This window comes from Anabrus simplex, chromosome 2 (genome assembly GCF_040414725.1).
Source record: "Anabrus simplex isolate iqAnaSimp1 chromosome 2, ASM4041472v1, whole genome shotgun sequence".
In the NCBI taxonomy this organism is placed as follows: Eukaryota; Metazoa; Arthropoda; class Insecta; order Orthoptera; family Tettigoniidae; genus Anabrus; species Anabrus simplex.
The window spans coordinates 69,261,642-69,286,465 of record NC_090266.1 but is presented as its reverse complement, the minus strand read 5'-3'; the positions used below and the strand labels follow the sequence as shown (position 1 = coordinate 69,286,465).

The 24,824-nt window shown below is 38.8% G+C and overlaps 1 protein-coding gene across 3 annotated transcripts in view; it reads right to left on the bottom strand.

Moving 5' to 3' along the window:
* Window positions 1–24,824, bottom strand: part of LOC136863858 (COMM domain-containing protein 4) — a 198,421-nt gene that overhangs the window by 63,628 nt on the left and 109,969 nt on the right. For all 3 annotated transcript variants that reach the window (XM_068226076.1, XM_068226077.1, XM_068226078.1), the window contains exon 7: window positions 23,685–23,870. In XM_068226076.1, coding sequence (XP_068082177.1) covers window positions 23,685–23,870 — 186 coding nt within the window. The remainder of the gene's footprint in view (window positions 1–23,684; window positions 23,871–24,824) is intronic.

Here is a 24,824-nt window from a genome sequence, read left to right as displayed (position 1 = left end):
CTTATGAATAAGATATCCTGAGTCCACCCAGCTTTCGCTCCCGTAAAGCAAAGTTGGTCTGAAAACAGACCGATGTAAAGATAGTTTCGTCCGGGAGCTGATTTCCTCATTACAGAACACTGTTGATCGCAACTGTGAGCTCACTGCATTAGGTTTACTACACCTTGATTCAATCTCACTTACTATATTACCATCTTGGGAGAACACACAACCTAAATACTTAAAATTATCGACCTGTTCCAGCTTTGTATCACCAATCTGACATTCAATTCGGTTGAATTTCTTACCTACTGACATCATTTAGTATTCGAGAGGTTAATTTTCATACCATACTCATTGCACCTATTTTCAAGTTCCAAGATATTAAGACTGCATAATCTGCCATTAAGACCAAGTCGTCAAAATAGGCCAGGCTGCTTACTACATTTCCACCTAACTGAATCCCACCCCTGCCACTTTATACCTTTCAGCAGATGATCCGTGTGAACTACGAACAACAAAGGTGAAAGATTACAGCCTTGTCTAACCCCTGTAAGTACCCAGAACCAAGAACTCATTCTGCCATCAATTCTCACTGAAGCCTAATTGTCAATATAAATGCCTTTGATTGATTTTAATAATGTACCTTTAATTCCGTACTCCCCTAGTATGGTGAACATCTTTTTCCCTCCGTACCATGTCATATGCCTTCCCTAGATCTATGAAACATAAACACAACTATCTATTCCTCTGGTGACATTTTTCAATTACCTGGTGCATACTGAAAATCTGATCCTGACAGCCCCTCTGTGGTCTGAAACCACACTGGTTTTCATCCAACTTCCTCTCAACCGCTGATCTCACACTTTCTTCCAAGATGCCAGTGAATACTTTGCCTGGTATACTAATCAATGAGATACCTCGAGAGCTGTTGCAATCCTTCCTGTTCCCTTGCTTATAGATAGGTGCAATTACTGCTTTTGTCCAATCTGAAGGTACCTTACCAACAATCCATGCTAATCTTACTACTCTATGAAACCATTTCATCCCTGCCTCCCCACTACGAGTTGGCCATGCGGTTAGGGGCACGCAGCTGTGGGTACGCATCCGGGAGATAGTGGGTTCGAGTCCCACTGTCGGCAGCCCTGAAGAAAGTTTTCCGTGGTTTCCCATTTTCACACTAGGCAATGCTGGGTCTGTGCCTTAATTAAGGCCACGGCCGCTTCCTTCCGTTTCCTAGGCCTTTCCGGTACCATCGTCGCCATACGACCTATCTATGTCGGTGCGACGTAAATCAAATAGCAAACAAAAAGAAATCTTCCCTCTATACTACACAATTTCATGTCTAATTTCATCTATTCCTGCTTCTTTATGACAATGGAGTTTATTTGCCATCCTTCCCACTTCCTCAAGCGTAATTTCATCAACATCATTTTCTTCCTCCCCATGAGCTTGGTTGTTCGCGACACCGCTAGGAAGATTTCCTTTTACGTTGAGAAGATTTTCAAAATATTCCCTCCACCTGTCTAGTGATTCCCTGGGATCTATTATGAGTTCACCTGAATTACTCAAAACACTGCTCGTTTCCTTCTTCCCTCCCTTCCTAAGATTCTTTATTACTATCCAGAAAGGTTTCCTGGCTGCTTGACCTAGCTTTCCCAGGTTATTACCAAAATATTCCCATGACTTCTTTTTGGATTCAACAACTATTAGTTTCACTCTGTTTCTTTCATCTACATACAATTCCCTGTCTGCATCAGCCCTTGTTTGGAGCCATTTCTGGTAAGCCTTCTTTTTACGTTTACAAGCCCGTCTCACTTCCATCATTCCACCAAGATGTAAGTTTTTTCCCATCTTTACACACAGTCGTTCCTAGGCATTGCCTTGCTGTTTCTACTACAGCACCCCTGTACGCCACCCATTCTCTTTCTATATCCTGAACCTGTTTACTGTCCACTGTTCAAAATTTCTCACTAATCATATCCATGTATTTCTGTCTAATTTCCTCGTCCTGGAAATTTTCTACCCTTATTCGTTTGCAGAAAGATTTCACTTTCTCTATCCTAGGCCTACAGATACTTAGTTCACTACAGATCAGATAGTGGTCTTTATCATCGAAAAATCCCCAAAAAACCAATACATTCATAACAAACTTCCTGAATTCGAAGTTGGTTAAGATATAGTCTATTATGGATCTGATACCCCTGGCCTCCCATGTGTAACGGTGAATAGCCTTATGCTTGAAAAATGTATTTGTAACTGCTAAACCCATACTAGCACAGAAGTCCACCAAACGCTTCCCATTCCCATTAGCTTCCATATCTTTCCCACATTCACCAATCACCCTTTTGTATCCTTCAGTTCCATTTCCAACTCTCGCATTGAAATCACCCATTAGCACTATCCTATCCTTGCTGTTGCCCTGATTACAATATCACTCAATGCTTCATAAAACTTGTCAAGTTCATCCTCATCTGCACCCTCATATGGTGAATACACTGACACATTTCTTGTCCTAATTCCTCCAACTGACAAATCTACCCACATCATTCACTCATTTACACTCTGGTCCAAAAAAATATCCCCACTACGTATACTGGCCCAATATTTCAATTTCAACCTCATTTTCTAACAGACTTGCATTGGTACCAGCGTTTTCGTGCTATCAGTTTATTTCCTATGAAGTTAAGACACTCTTCAAGTGGTATTTGTTATTAAAAGCTGTTTTGATAGGTTAATTGGAGTAATGTGAATGATAGAACAGCGTGAAAAGATTTATCTTGATATTGGCCATATTCACCGTACGAGCTTCCGAGGCACATTCAAATACGGCGCCTAGGAGACATTACAATATTTGGTCACAAGATGGCACGCGCATGCCTGAAGTTCACAAAATTCCTGCCATATACCTCTAGTTGTACTTCCGTCTGACTTCTTATCAGTTGTTCTTCAGTAAGCTGAATTGTAAAAAGAGAAACCAATTTGGTAAGTTTTTACAGATCTATTGTTCTGTTTCTCAATAGATAGAATTGTTTTCCCATAGCTTACTGGATTTTGAGAGATTTTAAGATTGCTATTTGATTTTTTTAGGTTCTGGGGAGGAAGAAAGACCTATCTCCAAGGAAGCATGGAATGATTCTTGCATTCAGTTCCCAAGGAATATCCAACAGGGAAATTGCTAGGAGGTTATTCATTGACCATAAAACAGTGGGTAATGTTTTGAAGAAACAAAAGGAGACAGGGATGACAAGTTTGAGGCATAAATGTGGTCGCAAGAAGAATGCCAGCCCAAGATTGTGCCGGGCACTGAAAGCAATGGCGAAGCAAGGACGAATATTGAGCTCCAATCAGCTTTCGTGCAAGTTGCAACATGATCTAGGTCATTCCGTTTCACACCAAACAGTGTTAAGACGTCTCTCAGATATGAACATAAAAAAGAAAAAGCCTGCAAAGAAGCCAATCGTGACAAAAATGCATATCCAGGACAGAAAAAAATTTGTTGAGATGTATGAAAATTGGACAACTGAGGAATGGTGTAGAGTGATTTTTTCAGACGAAAAAAATTTTAATGTGTTCGGTAATGATGGTGATGTAAAACTGTGGATGGAGCCCGGAGAAAAGTTAAAGAAGGAATGTGTTGTGGAAACTAAGAAATTTAGTGAAAGTGTTATGCTGTGGGGAGCAATAACTTCCAAAGGGGTGGGAAGAATTAAAGTTTGCACGGGTTCAATCAATGGAACGGCATACTGTGACATCATTAAGAAGGAAGTTTTGAATAGTGCTAGGGACCATTTTAGTGGTGCAAACCTAGGACCGTTCATTTTCCAAGACGACACTGCCAGTTGTCACCGATCCAGGGTTGTCCAGCAATGTGTCTCAGATCTCGGCATTCAGCGATTATGGTGGGCCCCAAATTCACCCGATATGAACCCCATTGAGAATTTATGGGCTATTATGTTTGCAAAACTCAGGAAACATTGTTACACTACCAGAAAAGAATTAATTGAAAAAATTGTTGAAGTGAGGTATCATGAAATTGAGCCTGCTATTTGCGAAAAACTTGTTCAGTCAATACCACAAAGAGTACAAGCCCTCAAAAGGGCTAAAAGTGGTCACACGAAGTACTAAAGCATGTCACATATATTGTAGAAACCCTGTATATTCCTATTCTGAAATAAAACATTCAAATTCTTTCTCAATACTCTCTTAAAATATGTTTTTCCTTAAAACATGCAGGTGAGGATTTTTTTTGGACCAGGTGTACGTGAATAACAGAAACAATGTTGCATCCAATAGTATTCCTGATAAACAGTCCTACCCCATAATCTGCACTCCCCTATTTAAAACCCGTCAAGTACACTTTATAATCTCCTATCTCCTCCCTGTTATCTCCCCTTACCCAAATATCACTTACTCGTAGTACATCCAGATGCATCCTCTTTGCTGACTGCCAGTTCTACTTTCTCTCTTCCATAAGCCCCATTAATATTGATAGCTCCCCATCGAATTCCATTTCGTTCGCCAAGTTGTTTCCAAGGAGTCCCTCGCCTGTCAAATGGGAGTGGGACTCTGTTACTCCCATAGGTCCGAGGCTTGCTTAAAATGTTCTGAGCTCAGTAAATTCATGAAGCAGGATGCTACCCTACTTACACATAGTCCAAGTGAGGATCTCTGATTTAACAGGTTGGGGACCACCGGTGGTTTGTATAGTCCTAGCCACCTGAGCACAAGGAGGGCCCTGACTCAGAATATGCCTGAGATGCCCACTCCCATTCCATAGCGACTGGTTCCCTACTCTCAGGATCACTTACTAAGCCACTCAGCCGTTGCCCATGGTTCACGAACTAGGACTTGACTACAGTAACCCACACCATGAACCATCCCTAAAGATGAGAGGAAAGTATTAAAAGGTGTGAAAAACACGAAAGAACAAATATGATAACCTTTTCTGTTGGGGATTCGAAAATAACAAGTACCAGTACACTGTAAGGTGTGAAAAACACCAGACAACAAATATGAAAACTTGTGCACAGGGGCTAACAAAAATATCGAAATATTATTGCAGATGTAATTCTTTCTAAAGCAAATGTTAGTAGAAGCCTTTTATTTTGGAGCAGTGGTTTATTAAATATTATTTTCTGGTCACACCCTTAGATGATGAATTGGAGGTTACACTCAAGACTCGATCATCAGCAACTGCGAGGAATGACTTTGGCCGCCATTTTGAACTGAACAAAACTTCGACCAACTTGAGTGATTGAGTCAAAACTCGAAGGTGCAAGTTTCAACATTCGCGACCTCTGCACGCTGATGCCAGTCCACTTTCTGGCAGATTCTAATTTTGTCTTCATTATTAAGGAATTTTACAACACTTTCCATATCCGTAACTAGGCATAACAGACAAATATGCACCACGCTAGTCAATTTCACACGATTATGTTCCTAATCCATATATACGCCACCGTGTTGTGCAACAAATATTAGCTATACTCCACTGTATCACTCAACACAAAATACATTTCTAACTTCTGAATGGTATGCAAAATACAAGCACAAACAGACTCACTCTGCTATTCAGCAATCTCGCTGCTAACCGGCAAGCAAAACTGAACATTCCTGAGGCTAATCGCTTGCTCCCCGAAAGAGCAACTTATCCTTTTGAAGTTCAGGGAGGCCTTTTCCCGTAATCACGCAACTGTGGCAATGGCTCTTACATGAGTTGGAAGACACGTTTCTTTCAGAAGGGGTGACAAATACAGTAACATTTTCAGGTCTAGAAAAAACTGTGATCGTACTAAGCGGTAATAGCGAAAATTCGTGACGCGATAAGAGAGGTATTTCTTATATAGATTTAATTCGATGAGAATCGGGACTTCAAATTTGTGATGTGCTAAGCAGGAAAATATGTTAATGAGGAACGCACTAATGAAGTTTCAGTGTATACGGAAAAAAGAGTAGGGAAGGGGAGCGTTCTTGGGTAGAAAGGGAATGTAGTACATTAAATGTTTAACTTCCAGCTATTTTTGTTAACAGCATATTTTAGTGAAAACGGTTAATATACTACATTCCCTTTCCATCCATGAATGCCCCCCCTCCCCCTCTTTTTTCCATGACACGTACTCTATAGTATAATTAAGTTTAACATTTTTTAAATACTTTCAAAGTGTGTGTTTTAACATTAAGATAACAGGAATGATTCCTTACTAATTATGTACTAAGCCTTGACACATGTAGCTGAAGATGTCTACAAAGTCTACAAAACATGTTCTACAGGTTTTAATTTGCCTTAAGCAAACAAACAGTATCGATCAGGTGGAACCGTTGTGTTTTTTACATCTTTTAATAGTTAGGTCTTACGGCGATGATAGGACAGGGCCAAGAGTGGGAAAGAAATTACCGTGCTCTTAATTAAGGTACAGCCCCAGCATTTGACTGGTGTGAAGGTGGGAAACCATGGAAAACCATCTTCAGGACTGCCGGCAGTGGGATTCGAACCCACTATCTTCCAAATGCAAGCTGATAGCTTCGCGACTCAAACCGCGTGGCCACTTGCTCAGTTTCTTCACGTCTGTAGGTAAATTTGCAACAAGACCACAATTTTCCATTTCTTCTCAACTTTGTTTTTAAAAAAAATTAAGCAACGAATGTTCTCACAAAAAGGAGAGTCAAGCGCGATATAATGGGGAATTTTATAATAGCTTCCTACAGGCAAAAATCATGTATTACACGGGATAGCAAAATAAATATGAACGTCCTACCTAGACGAAGTGGTTTTTTTTTTTCCTCCCCAATTTGCTTTATGTCGCTCCAACACAGATAGGTCTCATGGCAACAATGGGTTAGGAAAGGGCTAGGATTGGGAAAGAAGCAACTGTGGTTTTAAGGTACAGCCCCTGCATTTTCCTGGTTTTTCAAGATTTTACTGTATATTTCACAATAAGTAATCTGAGGTAATATCAAACATTTAAATTTTGCATATAGCAGTACATTCCCCATTGCAAGAACTCCCATGCAAAGAGGAGATAGTACAATTCAGCAACTCTTCCAGTAACCCAAACTGCAGTCTTGATATTTAAATAAATAGAACTGATAAAATATGATTAATTTCTTGTTTATTTCATTCTCTGGCAACACAAACTTCATTCATTACATAATTAGAGATTTTTTTTTTCAGGTCCAACTGATATAGTTATAAATATCTTCACAGAAAATAAGTATCTCTAACACAATCAGAATTTTTTTAAAGGAATATTTTTTTTTTTAAATTTCTCCTCCATTCCAGCAGCCAGAGGAGAACAAGTACACTGCTGCAAAATTTCTAGTAATAGCAGTAACAATAACAATATTTAATAGTTTCTTGTACTCCCATAAAAACTTCATTTCCTTGAATATATTCAAATATCTGGACTATAAAGAATGTATGGCCAAGTCAATATACTGAAGAACTCATACAAGCTTTCACATTAGTTCCAGTAAAAACAACTCATTCTGAAGGGAATTTAAGTTTCAAAGTTAAAATAAGACTGCCATACCAACTACACACAAGAATAGGACATGCCACAAAAATATCAGTCATGATTACATTAGTGACATGAAATATTTCTTTCATATCTACACCAAGTGAGTATCTAGAAAATCCTTGACTGGGAAGTTTTTCCTCCATTTCACATTCCGTTGGTATAACTTTAGATAGACAAAATATTTCTCTCTCATACAGTGTACCAAGTAGATGAAACATTCATGGTTCAATATTTTTACAATAATTCAGCTTTCCAAACATATAACTTATACCCTTGGGACTAAATTACAGAATTTCCTAGGGCATAGATAAGTATCCAGCATCATACTGTACACAAAATATGTGATGGACAGCAACTCACAAGAGTTTGCAATAAATATTAGTCTCAGTTACTGCTATCACTCAATTCCAGGCTGATTCAATGTATTTTGAGACCTCACCATACAGTAGACAATTTTTAGGAATTCTGTGTTCTCTACATCAAATGATTAGTATTATAACACAAGAACACAAATTCAGGGAAAATTAGCAACTATTCTCGTTTAACATTTCAAATATGTTTACAAATTGCACTGCAAAATAGCCTGAAGTATGACTGCAATGATTGTAACAGAAATTAAGTAAATTTTACAGTAGTGGACCATGCCACATGACAAATTTGTACTGCAGAATGAAGTTTGGGCTAAAGCAAGCAGTGAGAGAAATTCTCCTTCATAAGAGTTCATATTAACACATTGCGGACAGGAGACGAGTTTAGTCGTGTTTCGCTGGCCGAGTGTTGTGGACGGGAGACGAATTAACTCGTCTGAACGAGACTTGTACGTTCTGTAACATCTGTTGAAACCTCTGAAACTATCTGGATGTCAAGGTTACTAGAATCTCAGTGTTGAAGCTTTTGTTTATGCTTTGCTTTATATTCTTCTTCTGTTTTATGATTCATTTACAAAGTTTTCCGACCTCATGTTTACATCGTTCAAGGAGCTATGTGGTGGGTAAGATGGCACTTCCCACACTGAACAAGAGCGTAGATGCAGAAGAGATTTTTAATTAATTATATGTGGATGAGTATTCGGATTGCCCCAGTGATGTTGACGATCGTGAGTTCCAAGTTGATAACTATTCTGACAAAAGTGTCCCGGTTGACAATAATGATGTGACCTTACAAAACAACGTGAAGTATTGGTGGTTGAGAACGAGGCTGAAAGTGGTGACGTGAGTGTAAATGGAAGTGATATGTCTATTTCTTCTGATGAATGGGTATAAAATAATAGTTCACCGACTTTAAAGTATTTCCCAGGAGTTCCTGGCATAACGGTAAGACTTGATGAACCTCAAAATATTGACGAAGTAGTAGGGCTTATTTTTTGTGATGATTTCTTTGAATTTTTTGCCGAGCAGACGAACTTGTATCCAGCAAACTACTTCATTACACAAAATATCCCCTGAGGGCTTTAAGTGACCTGATATAACTAGTTGTGAATAGCAAAATTCTTAAGCAGAAAACCATGCAGCCCTATTAACATAGCTTGGTTACTTAATACGCCAAGTATAAAATTTTCTGCTTAACCCCTCAGCGTCGCAGCCATTTAAAGAGCTTCCTACCCCACGGCCGGATGAGATTTCAACTACGCGCGACTGAAATACATTTATTCACTTAAAGCGGTACTGCAAGTATAAGAGTGGCCCAATGTTCACAAAATTTTGAATTCCTTATGATAGAACTATGTACATGCAGATAATTACATAATTGCTTGACATTACCATACCTTAATAATTTAGTTTCGTGTGAAAGGGTTCAAAGCACTCTCAGAGACAGAGACCCACGTCACACTCCTGGGAGCAGTACACCGACGTCTTCTTTTTGCCATGTTTTCTTTTTTTTTTGCTGAACGTCGCACCGACACAGTTATGTCTTATGGCGACGATGGGATAGGAAAGGTCTAGGAAGTGGAAGGAAGCGGCCGTGGCCTTAATTAAGGTACATCCCCGGCATTTGCCTGGTGTGAAAATGGGAAACCACGGAAAACCATCTTCAGGGCTGCCGACATTGGGGCTCGAACCTACTATCTCCCGATTACTGGATACTGGCCGCACTTAAGCGACTGCAGCTATCGAGCTCGGTGCCGTGTTTTCAACACACGATACGTCTCTGAGGTTTGGATATTTTACTCTTGGGTTCTACTTTCCAGATAAAATGTCCTTCCTGCAACCTTGGAACTGTATTATCTGATGCACGCCAGCCTTGAATATTTCGTTCGCCACCCGAGTGAGCGTATTTTATAAACAAACCTTCCACCAGCTGAACTCGATAAGATAACTGCTTGATGTTTGTCCCTGTGACTTGTCTGAATATTATTAGAGAATTTAGGAATCCGAACTCACCGTTGAAAACTTCCCTTCGACCTGTAGGCCTGTGTATAATTATCCATAGTCTCCCACACGAAATTTCAAAGTACTGGTTCCTCCTCTTCGTCACTCTCATAATTTACCACATCATCTATTTCATTATCACTGCTGCTCATACTATCACTACTACTTCCGACTAAACTTTCATCTGAATTATATAATATTTGAAGCACGTTACTGTCAGTCAAAACACGGCTGGAGCTAGCCACTGAGCGCGGCGTGCCACACGGACTGATGAAGCTGCAACTAGACCGAAAGCAGCAGGACGAAACTGATACTTACTTGATACATATTTCAGATAAAAAGTCCAGACATCGCCTTTCAAATGAGATATATACCATGCAAAACTGGTTCTAGTACCGCATGACAGAAAGCAGCACTAACTGATGCCTACATGTGCACTCGTGGAGAGTTACGAAAAAATTACAAGCCGAGAAATAAAGAAAAATATAATAAATAAACCGCACTCTCAATGTAAAAATAGAGCTAAGAACATCACGCGAAAAGACAAACTTCCCAAATCATCATTTCCTTATTTTATTCTGTGGGAAAGAATGAAATAAACAGACTTGAAAAAACAAAGATTAGTGCTCAGACTTACAATTATTTACCCTTGTAAAAACAACTACATTTTAACGATCTTCAATTCTTATTTTACAACACTGATAAATCCCAACATTTCTTGAAAACAAAACTATTTGCACATCCATAACTCAAAAACTCTTCGCGCTAAAGGCGTAAATGCGAAACCATATATGGGTCTATACCACGTATAGAGGTCGGCAGCTACGGAAGAAAAGAGGGTCTATACCACGTATAGAGGTCGGCGCTGAGGGGTTGAGCTGATACAGTGTATAATCAACTCTTCACAGATTCTTTTGGAGAGATTTTTTTTTTTTTTTTGCACCGACACAGATAGGTCTTATGGCGACGACGGGATAGGAAAGGCCTGGGAAGTGGAAGGAAGTGGCCGTGGCCTTAATTCTTCTAGAGAATATCATCTTCACATTTGTTACTCAAACATTGTACTTACCTGTATACTGTTATTATATGTGTCATGTTATATTGTGTTCATTCTTAGTACCATAGCACTCGGTCCACAACCATTATGTATTACCAGGACCTACTGAATTCCATCTGATACACCATGTGTCTAAAATCACACTGAAATTGACCTACAACACAGAGCATCTCATTTGTACTTTCATACCCAGACTTTTCAGCGTGTTTAGTGTACTTGCATTATACTTTGCTCACCTATGTCACTCGTAATATTTCACTTTCATTTGCAACATTTTGAGCGCCATAGCACCTTGCCTAATTCAACCACACATCATATTGTACATTATACATTCATAAGGTTCTTACTGCTTAGAGACATGTTTTAGGTTTTCGCCAAATATTGTGTATGTTTAAATATGGCTGACGATGATCCCGAATAGGGCTGAAACTAGTCCCATGTAATGTAAATAACATTGTAAATACAACTATGTACTGAATAGGTGGAAAACTCTCCTGTTTACAATTTATATGTTATCTCAGTTCAATACGGACCAACAACATGAAGTTCATAACCCTTAACGTCTCTGAGGTTGAGCCAGAGGTACTCCTGAATCCTGTGGTACTGGATGGGGAGGGCCCACAGAAAATATACGGTGGTTGATAAGCGTGGATGTTGATGGGGTGGAAGGAGTACCTTTGGTTGTAGGGCTGTTTTGTCATCTGTTATGTAAAAAGAGAAATTTAAATGTAAGGCATCACTGGTAAGTGTGTTAGATTGACTGTAAAGTTTAATAGGTGATAGGGAAAATGTAATCTAATAATAAACAATGAACAAAAATGCATGAGAACTCCGACGACCTCATATGAGGTCTTTATGCACAAGAGGGTTGAGTAAAAAAATAATTACTGTATAATCTCGAATACCACCCGCCACCGAATAAGACCCACACCTTTATTTTGAAGGAACAAAATTTTTAAAAAAAGTGAAGTCAAAATTATTTACAATATTTAATAACACACATCAAATGATTAGAAAATACAAATAAAAGTAAACAAACATTTCCAGAACGATATCCATCAAGTTCATTCATCATCATCATCATCATCATCATCATCATCATCAGTACCAACTTCGGAACTTTCATCACCATCACCTTCCCACAAAATGTCGTCATCGCTGCCATCCATAGCATTAGAAATGCTACATTTCCTGAAGCTCTTCCATATGAGGTCTCCAGGGATAAGATTCCATGCCGTCAAAATCCACGAACAAAGCAGCTGAACTTCCGAGCGCTGAATGCGACCAGTTGGCGTCAGTGTGTGATTATCAGCCGCCATCCATTCTGTATAGAGCTGTTTCAAAAATAGACGGTTCACACAGACATCCAGCGGCTGTAGCATAGACGTCATCCCGCCCGGAATGACTGCTAGGTCGGTTTTCCTATCCTTGATATGTTTCTTCACAGCGTCTCTAGTGTGGCCGCGGTAACTGTCGAGAACAAGCAAGCTCTTTTGTCCCAATAATGCACCAGGGCAACGTTGCCAGACACACTTTAACCAGTCTTCCACAAGTGAACTGTCCATCCAGCTGGAGTTCTGAGATCTGACGATAACACCAGTGGGTAGATTTTTAGGAAGCGTCTTTCGCTTGAGAACAATGTACGGCAGCAATTTGGTTCCGTCGGCGAGAATACACAACATTACCATACACCATTGTTTTTCATTACCACCTGTTCTAATGGTAACAGTTTTCGCACCCTTAACATTCACAGTCCTGTCCACTGGCATTTCAAAGTAGACTGGCATCTGATCTGCATTGCCAATTTGGGAAAGCAAATATGCACTTTCCTTCCGCAACAGAATTATGTGATGCTGACACGACAATAACTTCTCACCGTAGACACCAGTAAGACGCTGTGAAATTGAGGTACGCCTTCGTATGCTCGACCCATTTCTTTTAAAAAATTACAAACCCATCATCAGCTTGCCTTAAACCCTTCCGATGAAAGTTCCTTTGCGATCTCTAATGCCTTTAGCCGACACATTTCGGTTGACACACCATATCACAAACCCCACCTTTCTGTCACATATTTATAATGTTTGTTTGTTTTTTTTTCAATTTCTGGAAACTGTATATTCAGTCCACGAAAAGCTCTATGATCACCATTACATATTAACAGCATGTTTTCTTTTTCCTCCAATCGCGAATACACGACTCGTCAATATTGTATTTCCTACCAGCGGCACAATTTCCAATCATTTCAGCTTCCCGAACTACTTTCAGTTTCTCACTTGCAGTAAAAGGTCGCAAAAGCTTTGTGGAATTCATGCAGATACTCTGAGAACATGCGTGAGATTGACGCCAAGCACGGAAGTAGCGTATACTGAGAGCGGAGAGAGCATTGTTGCCAAGCCGCGTTGGCGGTGAAGCCCGATTTATGCGCATTCGGAAAGATAAAATTCCCAAAATTTTAAATAAGACCCGCACCCAATTTTGAAAGTGATATTTTCGAAAATACAGTGCGGGTGGTATTCGAGATTATATTGTAATCTGAGAAAAAAAAATGACAATATGAACTTGGGATCCAGAAAAATTATGAATAAATTCCTGGAAAAGCAGAATAAAAATCTTAGACAAATTGTATTTTTGGTTGCAGCAATAAATTAAAATGTGCCACTTAAGCTAAATCAATGTCAGAATAACTGGTCAAATGGTACTACAGTAGAAGTCCGCTATAGCGAGTACGGCATATAACGAGAACTCCGTTATAGCGACGATATTTTTCTGTCCCTTCAAAATTCTTATATTAAACTGTGTATCATCCTTCAGTTACAGCGAGAACCCTATCACTGGCGCATCCGTTATTACGAGCGATTAAGCGTGCGCGACTTTTTCTGTTACCGATATTTATGCACCCCAGCGATGATATTGCATGCGATCGATTACCTTCGGCATCGTTTCCTCGCTATGTGCACGAGCGATTTCTCTCGTCAACATTCGAAGGCGATGTCGGAGTCGATTAGTAATATACGTCGACAGTTGTTCCGTAAAGAAACTTCAAAATGAAAGATAACATATTTTCGCAATAAATGCGTAAATAACGTGTCCGATAACGGTTGTTAACTCGTTAAAATTAAGGCTGACTAAACGACCGCTTAATTTTGAGGCTAAATACTGCAATTAAGTAAGAATGGGATATACCTTGAGATGTGGCAGAGTGCTTAATTGATTTCAGAGGTTAGTTTATATTTTGTCGCGTCTGGTTAAATTACGGAAAGGCTATTATGAAAATTTATAGCGAGAAAGGTATAATTTCTCTACTGGCGCTTGAAGTGTGTTTTCATCATACGAATAGTACGGTTAAGTTAGGATACGTGACGCTGTTTGAATAAGAAAATTGAAACGTTTGCAACAAAATGCTATCGATCATCTTCGGTACGGTATAGTTTTCTCACTTTGTGCATTTGCGAGCTCTCTCGTTGACATTCAATGGCGATGTTGGAGTTAATTAGTAATACCCACTGAGTGCTGTTCTCTAAAGAAAATTCGAAATGAAAGAGGAAAACACGTTTTCGTAATAAATGCGTAAATAAAGTGGCCGATAGCAGTTGTTAACTCGTTAAAAATAAAGACTGAAGTAAACGATATCTTAATTTTAATGTTATATACGGAAATTAAGTAAGAATGTGATACACCTCAAGATATGGCAGAGTACATCACTGATTTTAGAGGACATTTCATATCTTCTCTCGTCTAGTTATGGCTATTCACATGTAAATTTTTCGCGAGGAGGTTATTTCTCTACATGCGTTTCAAATATGTTTTCATGATAGACTACATATACGGTTAGGTTAGGTGACGCTGCTTGAAGAAGAAAGCTGAGGCGTTTGCCACAGAAATCTCTGGAGTGATACCGTATTTCTCCGAATCCAAGACTTTTATTTCCTCAGAGTCTCATGCGAAAACTCAAGGGTTGTTGCATTCGCGGCCTAACAGTAAGTTAATGGATACCACTGGCAACTATCGCAGTAACCAAACTGCTTCTTTTCACACGCGCACAGAACTCATTGACAATAAACGACCACCTCTTTACTACACATCGCTAGCCGCGACAACCGGTTGTAGAGAGCCTGTGCATTTCTCAAATCTGCAGAACGGCATCAAAGCATGCGACCCTTCGAATTCTTAGAAAAGCCATGGCTACTCAGTGGCAGAGTCATAACGCGTCTATTGTACTTGACGCTTAGTAAAATTAAGGTTTATAGACAGCAAGAATATTTTCGTGATGGATAGTCGTATTGTAAAGATACGTGGAAAAGGTATTGCCGGCAAATTTTCAACGGGTTCTAGTCGATATTATGATGCCAATTATAAGTTAATGTTTATTAAACACACAGAAATGTAGAATAAAATACGGCATAGGCCTAACTAAAGCCAATATTTGGCGTTAGCGTGAAGACAAAGAGCTAAAAAATGCATACTGTACAAAAAATGCATTCAGTGGTCCGCAACAAGGACGCTTTAAAGAAGTCGAAGATGAAATTGTGAGGTATGTGCACGAAAAACGCAAGGGGGGAATGTCCATACCGTGGCGCAATACACTCGTTCGTTGACTTTCAACATTCGCAATTAGGCCAATACATCGCTAGCCGCTGAATTTGGCCGAACCCGGCAAGCGAGACATGCGTGTAGCGGCAGCCGGTTATATCTGACGCTGCGTAAAAGTAACAGTTTTATAGACAGCAAGAATAATTTCCTGATGGATCGTTGTATTGTAGAGACGCATGGAACAGGTATTGCCGGAAAATTTTCAACGAGTTCTCTTCGGTATTATGATGTCAATGTTGAGTTTTTGGTCCTTAAACCCGCGGAAATAAATAATTGTGCAGCCGCCAAAAAAAAAAGAAATACGGCGTGACGAAAGTCAATGTTCGGCGTCTAAAAATAGTCTAAAAATGCGTAGGCCTACTGTAAGACAAGGCATTCATATGATTTTACAAACTTCTTTATGAGTCTGATTTAAATTTTTTGAAGGAAAAAAGTGGGGTTCATCTTGGATTCGGAGATATATGGTACTATTTTTTTTTTTTTCAGAATGAAATTAAACATTCACGTAGTATCGGATTACGAAAAATAACAAACAAGTAAGCCGTAGTGTGGATGTCATCTACGGAAACGCAAGTTTTGAACAAACTGATTGCCGTTTCATACTGATTTTTAAGTGCATGAAGGGTTTTCCAACTTTTATACAAAAATCGGATATAACGACAATCCGTTATAGCGAGTAAATTTTTCGCCGTTATGAATTCTCGCTATAACGGACTTCTACTGTATATACTTTCAAATAATAGACACTTGGAACCAAAATACACATTTAACTGCATTTCTAGACTTTCTGAAAAAGCACTGGCCATCAAATGTGCGAGGATATTTCTATAAGAAGAAATTGCATATTCACTGTCTACATTTGAACACATTTCCCCCAGCTTCTAAGATCACACTATACAAAACATATACAGTATTGAACCAATTTCAACATAAGGACTGGATGCAGAAACTTTGACTGGACCTGTAAAAAGTCACCTACAGGCTACTGAAATGGAAAGTTCCTTCGTTCTTGTCTCCAAAACACAAAGAGAGAAAATAGGAAATGAGAATGTCCAGCAACAACTTGGAATGGACAAGAGTCTGTTGGTAAACTTAGAATTAAGCATATTACAATGATATGGACATATTGGCTCCAAATAAGACCCCAAGAGCATACTAACTTATGAAAGGAATGTTTTCGGTAAGAGGCCTAGAGGAGGCCTTGTGATGGATGGGAAAAGCAAACTGCCAAAGACCTTGCCAAACATAACGTAAATTGGCAGCAAAAGTTAGAACATCAGCTGTGGGTGAACAGGATGAACTGGAGGAAGCTTGTAAACACCCGCACCCAGCTTGTTGGAGCGCAGAATTGATGCCGACAATTGTGCACATGTGAACATGGCATCCACAGTGCCTTCATATTACTCTCAACAAATGCACTGTGGTCTCCCTTCATGCTCAGTAATGTGCCAAGAGGAATAACATGACGCATGAAAATATTGCAAACACAATAAACGTGATGAAAATAAAAAGCGTGCTTTTGCACTTTTCTTTAAATCTCGTCATAATTGCATCCCATCATTAAGGTCACTTTCAATAATGTGAATTAATGCTTTAAGTGGATATTATACCGATAAACTGTATTTTCAGCAATGAGCAGTGTCTCTGCAGTGTTTGCTAGCTTAACAGAGCAGGAGTGGCAGCACTATTCATATTATCCATGTAGAAGGTATCCGTCCTAGAAGGAACACCTCCGAAGTTCATTCTTTCAGCAAAATAGGAGTGATTTTGAAGAATGTGTGAAACCATCTGAGCCACTCAGCCCGGCTCTTAATAACAAGACCAGGGGTTCTCAAATTTCTTTCGTTCGCGACACACTGTTTTGCTATGCTGAGTATTGGTGGCACACCCCAACATACAAGTAACTATGCCTGCTTTAGGGGAATTTCAAACGTTACAGAGAAGTCCCGAAAGATTTATAACCCTAGCAGAAGGCACAAGAACCACTGGAACGTTAGTAGAGAAACATGTCAATCACTCCCAAACCTATGTGGAGCATATATAAACCAATCATCACTTGCAGTCAGTTCAGTACTTCAGTTGGATTTGGAGAGATGTTTAAATGTAGTGCAATTGATTGTTGAATAAGTCGCAATATTTGGTGGTGTTATAAAACTGAAGTAAATATACAGATATTGTGTTGTAATATGGAGAAGTTTTTAATTAAATGCCAACAATTTAACAGCAGTGAAGTAAAACAAGTGAATCACCCAGATCAAGTGTCAGTGAGAAGGTACTTCCGCATCGTCTGATGCTCTGCGCAGGTATCAGGATTCTTATTTATGCTTCCGATTTACATTTACTGAATCTGGAAATCGTGAACTTCCTGAGTGTATTGTATGTGGCGAAAAATTAGCAATAAATGTATGGTTCCAAGCAAACTAAACAGACACTTGAAAACGAAACACAGTCACTTAGAAAATAAATATAAAGCTTATTTAAATCGTTTACGCTCTTCTCAAATTAAAGAAGGCAAGGCAATGAATAAAATAATTACAACTTCTGAAAAAAGCACTAGTAGCTAGCTATAAAGTACTAAAAATAATTGTCAGGAAAATAGTGTCACATACAGCAGCAGAAACTTTGATTTTACCAGCTTGTAAAGAAATAGTTACTCCATGTTAGCAGACTGCAAGAGGGAGATATCAAAAAAGTACCTTTGTCAAACGATACAGTTGCTCACCGCATAGAAGACATGTCAGCTGATATTAAAAAGTACCAGTAGTGGAAAAATTACATGATGGCAATTCCTATCCTGCAAAGAATTGCCTCTGACGTCAAAAGTATCAGACATATATAATTCTATGACAGTGACACTGGAAGAAAATTAAGTGAGATGGAACAATTGTATTTCAGTGTGCACTGGTGGAGCCCTGGTCAAATGAGAGGTTTTACTTCAAGGTTGAAGCAAGATTTTCCGCACATTGGATCCACACATTGTTTTTTACATCGGGAAGCTTTGGTAGCAAAAACCATTCCTTCAGATCTAAGGAACGTAATGACCTCGGTTGTTGAAATTGTTAATTACATTAAAAGTAGAGTTCTAAAAACTAGACTTCTCAAAATAATGTGTCAGGACGCAGGAGCTGTTCGTGAAACTCTGGTCCTTCACACCTAAGTTCGCTGGTTGTCCAAAAGAAGTGTACTTTCCAGATTTTATGAACTTAGACATGAGCTATGACAAATATTTGCCACAGAAAAACCTGAGTTTGCTGACCTCATTAGCGATGAAACTTCGTGTTCCTAAGTTTCATACCTAGCTGATATTTTTGGACATTGGAAAAATCTCAGTGCCAGTACGCAGGGAAAGGGATTCTTAAGAAAAATTCCACTGTGTAAGTTAAAATTTCAAAAACTGATAATAAAATGCTTCATCTTACAGCTGATACCGACATCTGTTCCAGTCTAATTTTAGAATGTCTTTCTGTTTTGGAGAATGAACTGCAAGAATATTTTCCTTCCCACAACGTGAACGAATGCAACTGGGTTTGCAATCCCTTTGCCGTTACTGCTGAGGACAAAAAACATGTACCATTAGAAGAGGTAGAAGAATTCGCTGAACTTCAAGCCGATCAAACTTTGAAGCTGAAATTTTTGGGAAGAAACACTATTTCATAGAAAAGAGAGTTCTCAGTGTTGTCAGAGCATGCCATATCTTCATTAATACAGTTTTTAACAAAATATCTGTGCGAACAGGGATTTTCCGCACTGACCTGCATTGAAAATAAGAAACGTGTGCGACCTTTCTGTAAACCAAGAATTACCGGTGTGTTTGTCTGCGATTCCTCCCTGCATCGAACAGTTGTGCAAAAGTACACAAACCCACATTTCCCACTAAATTGCAACAATAGTGTAATATTATTGACAGAGCATCTTACTTCTTGAGTTCTTACTGCATGTAAGCTTACGCCATTATGCAATTTTAATAGTATTACTAAAATATTGAATACACAAGCAATTTTTTCGCGGCACAGTCCAACAATTTCACGGCACACCCTTTCAGAACCCCTGAACTAGACAATGAATGTGTTGTGTACTACAACAAATAAAACAAGCATATAACACAGACAAAACGCTACAAGAAACTTATGTCATTCTGCAACTGATGCTATTACTTCTGCAACAATATTTCACCAAATGGTTGATACCGATTGCAGGATGTACACATAGCTTTCCATACACCTTTTGCATCGAATATAGCCAGTATATAATCCAGTATCCTTGTGACACACAAGTACCACGTATGAGCATACATGCTTTATTATTTAGCTGGTATTTGCGGTCAGAATGTATATACCGCTATTCAACTTCTTGGTTACAGCCTTTTCTCTCCCCAGTCATCATGAATATGTGAACATGAAGTTTTAAGAACGACAGACATGCACAGACACAGCTTGCTCTGCTACAATGGTAGCATAGCATGTGCCTGTGAGCTACTAGCCATCCTTGGCACAAATGCGAGTGAGAGATGTGAGTCATTCATTCATGCACGTGCCTGAGGCAGCACTAGATGGGTCGACCCACTACAGAGTGCTCAATTCAGATGGCTAGATAAAATTGTAAAATTATTGAAGTATTTCACATAAGAAAGCATGTAGCATTGTAAAAATGTCAATTAATGTATGAAGGGGAATTCTTCATTCTGAATTATTATGTAGAGAATAGAACAAAAATTGATAAATTTCTGCCTGACAGCTTATAAATCTAATTTTATCCCGTATTGGCTCAACACAACTAAGGTTAAGTTATAAGTAGGTTCCCACCTTCCAATACTTATCAATTTCTATACAATAGTTTTATTAATTACATAATATAAACCAGCTTAATCTCTAGGACATGTTTTGTTCTGATTATGGAACATCTTCAGCTAAAAGATTTGACAAAATGGCAAGACAATTAAAACACATTGATAGTTATGATGATGCAATAGCTAAAAGATATGACAAAATGGCACAAAAATTAAAACACATATGATAGTTATGATGATAAAATAAAATGTTCATTCATGTTGGTTAAAAATTTCAACAAGTCAGTATCCAAGTGACGAAGTAAAATCGGCGATAAGGTTCTTCTTTATGTTGGGGACGTGTATATTTGTTAACCTTGAAGATAAAATTAGAGATATGCAAGATTTTCTTAACGTATAGTTATCGGGGGAACTCTTGATAAAACAACCGTAGTTGAGGTTGAGTTGCGGTTGGACTATTAAAATGAGTCTTATAGTCGATCGTGTTGTATATGACGCGCAAGAAACAGGAGCGGAGCTCATGCCGACAAGATTGCTGACACCTACTGAGAGTGAGGTTGTTGCCACCAGTGAGGAGGGACGACCTGTGAATAAATGCTTAACACGTGATGCTGAATCGGGGAATAGCTCGTGTACTACACCGGTAGCCGTAAAAAGCAGCAACAAAATAGAAGACTATAAGAAAAAGAAACAAGGACAGAACTTGGAAGACATATGGGCTAAGAAGGGGGTTCTCACAGATGGAAAAGGTAATAAACTGGAAGGAAAGATGCTAGGGGAAATTTATAGTTCTCCTCATGGAAGTATAGTCCAAATTGATAAAACAATAAATACACGTAGCAAAACAGGAAGTGTCTCTGATAACAGGAAAGCGAAATAACTAGGATTGAGAATTGGTTTTGTTAATATAGAAGGCTTATTAAGTAAACTGGGGAATGATGGAGTGTCTGAGCTTGTGGAAAATTTTGTGATATTTTCCTTTTTAGAAACATGGATGCCCGAAGGGAAGATTTTATCATGGAAGGGCTATGTTACGAGAAGTGTAATGAAAAGAAAACGTAGGACACGAGGGAGAACTCCGGGAGGAATATCACTTCTGATAAGGGAAGAGTTCAGTAATCAGATAGAAGAATTACCTAATGACATGGAAGATGTAGTTTGGATCAAACTCAGACTGGAAGGGAGTAAACAGAGAGATATATGCAAAGGCTTTATATATAACCATCCTATGGGGTCACCATATACAAATATGAACTTTTTTGAGGATTTAATAGAGGAGTTTTAGCTTAATGAGAAGTAACTTTGAAGAGGCAGGAATTATTATGTTGGGAGATTGGAACGCACAAATTGGGGAGTCTATTCCAGCATATAGTAAAAAAGGAATAGAGCCAATGATAGATAAACTCCTAGAACTATGTGCCGCAGAAAATCTATTTATTCTAAATGGATGGTGGCGGGGAGATGAAATGGGAAAGCTAACATATATCACAACGCAGGGAGGTAGCGTAATTGATTTGGCTGTGTGTACTAGACTACAGTCAACATCTCCTTGCACCTTGTGCAGATGAAATCCGACAGAACACCGGTATCAACATATGTAGGTTGATAACTAACATATAACGGCCCAAAATTATTGGCTTAGTCATGCTAGATTAAAAACAATCTGGTACACAAGAATGTGAAGAGTAATTCTCCTTCTCTCCTTTGTTTGAACAAACATGTTGTACTTCTTCTACATGGGTACTATCAACTGTGCTCTCGACTGGTGTGCTACTGATCTCTATCATTTAGTTTCATTTGTTTTATCAATGTACAGTAAAACCTCGTTAATTCGAAGTCGTTGGGACTCAAAAATCGGACTTCGAATTACGTGATTTCGAATTAACCGCCAATTCGCAATTCAGAAATACCAACCCTTGCCGCGTTACAAAATATTCTAAGGCTCGTTACTGCATGGAGTTAACCTTGCTTCAGAGTTTATACCTTTCAAATGCCATGAAAAAAGAACTATTTCCAAAATGTATCCAAGAAGGTGCATTTACAGTATTCAAATAATGCACTTGGATATCTCAGTGGTAAACATAACCTCACGCAATGAAAGAGAGAAAAAAAAAAAGCACGATTCAAAGACGAGGAGAAATCTATGCTGGCTCCCATGTGCAAGTGCTTTATTAATTGGATTACTATACTGTATGCATTTTAGATGCCTTGTATTTACACATAAAGTACCCGATGCCCTTAAAATCGAACTTTCCTATGACTCTATCCTTGTACGATTTCCCGCCATGGCACTTCTCTCGCACTTCAGAAAAGTAAACACTTGCCGCATCACAAAGTATTCTAAGACCCATTAATACATGCAATCACCTCGATCCACAGTTTAAACCTTTCAAATGCCATGGAAAAAACTATTTCCGAAATGTATCACACAAGGTGCATTTAAATGTTCAAATAATGCAATTGGATAAATCACTGACAAACATAACCTCACGCAACGAAAGAAAAAAAAATCGCACAATTCAAAGACGAGGATAAATTATGCTGGTTCTCCTGTGCAAATGCATTATTTTTTGGATTTCTGTACTGTCTGCATTTTTAGATGGTTTGTACTGGCATGGAAAGTGCCCAACGCCCTTAAAACATTGTAGCTTATCGAACTTTCCTATGACGAGGGGATAAAGTATCTCGCTTCCATGTGCATTGCAACACACTACTATGACCCCCATCCCTCACCCTTCTACGATTTCCCGGCTGGCAATTTCTCCTTTAAAACTATAAGACCGTTTGGGCTCGCATGAAAATACAGCAATGCAGTTTCACCGGCAATGACAATATTGTTCGGTGCCTACGAAATTATTATATGAGCCACGTTTTTTCGTCAACTGTCGGCATCGCCAGTGTTCGCGGAATTTTTTTTCCGCACACTGCCTGTTGTGTGATTACGGCGATCCTTAAAAGGTTGAATACAAAAGAATTCCGATTTCATTCAACTTAACAATCATGAAGCACACTGTAGACCCACCGAAGTGAGTGTAAGTGCGTAAAGCTACCCCTCCACGTTCCGGAACGCGCGTTCTATTATGACGCGGAACGGATAAATTTCGAGTTGAAATTACTCTGTAACATACTGTTGTTTTTAAATGTAAAGGCAGTTTCAAATTAAAAGTCTGAATTTCAGTAATGGGGCCAACATTGTACTTCGAATTACGAATTATCCGTATTTCGAATTAAACAATTGAAATAACATGCAAAACTATATCTCATGTTTCCGGGAACGAGAGCTTCTTCGAATTAGGTGGGATTTTGAATTAACCGATTTCGAATTATCGAGGTTCTACTATAATGTGCCCTATAGCTTATAGTTTTAATGGTTGTCTACATACCTGACACTAACAGGACCAATTGTTCCTCTGTCAGTATCAACTTGTGCATCCTGCTTAAGTCACACACTCCATCAAGTGTTTCAATCTTTACTTGAACTTCTAGCTGTGGCTTCATGATATCAACCAAATGTGCACTGGAGCTGCTAACAATGTTTATACTGCTGTCTACATTCTTCAACATTCCAACTGCAATTAAAAATTTGTACATAATTATACCGTGCAACTGAAGAATAAATGTTTACAAATCTAAATTTTTACTGTTCATTATACCTTTATCTTCAATAAAATTCAAAAGAAAGACATGGATCGAAAATTCGGAGCTGCAGCATTTGTCAGTGGAGGATGGAATAATAATCATTACAGCAAAAGTTTTGGATCCATGCCTTTCTTTTGCGTATACTCTATCCACATATTCTTATACAGTAAGTTGCTGTTCTCCATCTGTTTCCTAGACATACAGGGTTGTTGAAAAAAGAATAACCATATTTTAAAAAGTGCTACTTCAAGTAGGACAAACATATTGATGTGATTATGGTCTTAAACAGAAGAGGAAGTATGGAAGGTTTTCTCACATATCTTAATTTCTATACGTGCTCCATTAGTGGCATGGCAGGCATCGAATCGATAATCAGTTTCTTGTCTTGTACGCTGGAACATGTCTGAAGTGGCAGTTGCGATGGCAACAGTGATCCTTTCTCTGAGACGCACTAAGTCATAGATATTCTCACAATAACTAATGTTCTTAATGTATCCGCAGAGGAAGAAGAAGTAGTAGTAGTTCATTGGAGTGAGACAGGGGTTTCTAGGCAGCCAAAGAATAAGGCCACCTTTGCCAATCTAACCATTCAGTAACTGAGCATTCTGTGTGTTGCATACATTCATACACTACACGAGTTAGTCTGAAATGAAGCAGCGCCCCAACGTGCATGAAGATAACATGGACACAAATTTCTCATTTGCTTTTGTGTAGCTAAGGAAAAACAAACCAAGCTTTCTGCTTGGCAGTCCACATAATACTGGCTTCGCTACACATTGCATGTGAAGATGCACTATTCACAGCAAGGGTTACGTCACTTGGTCAAGGTCAAGATCAGACGATGATGACTACTAGCAACGGTTTTGAAAAAATTAACACTTGTT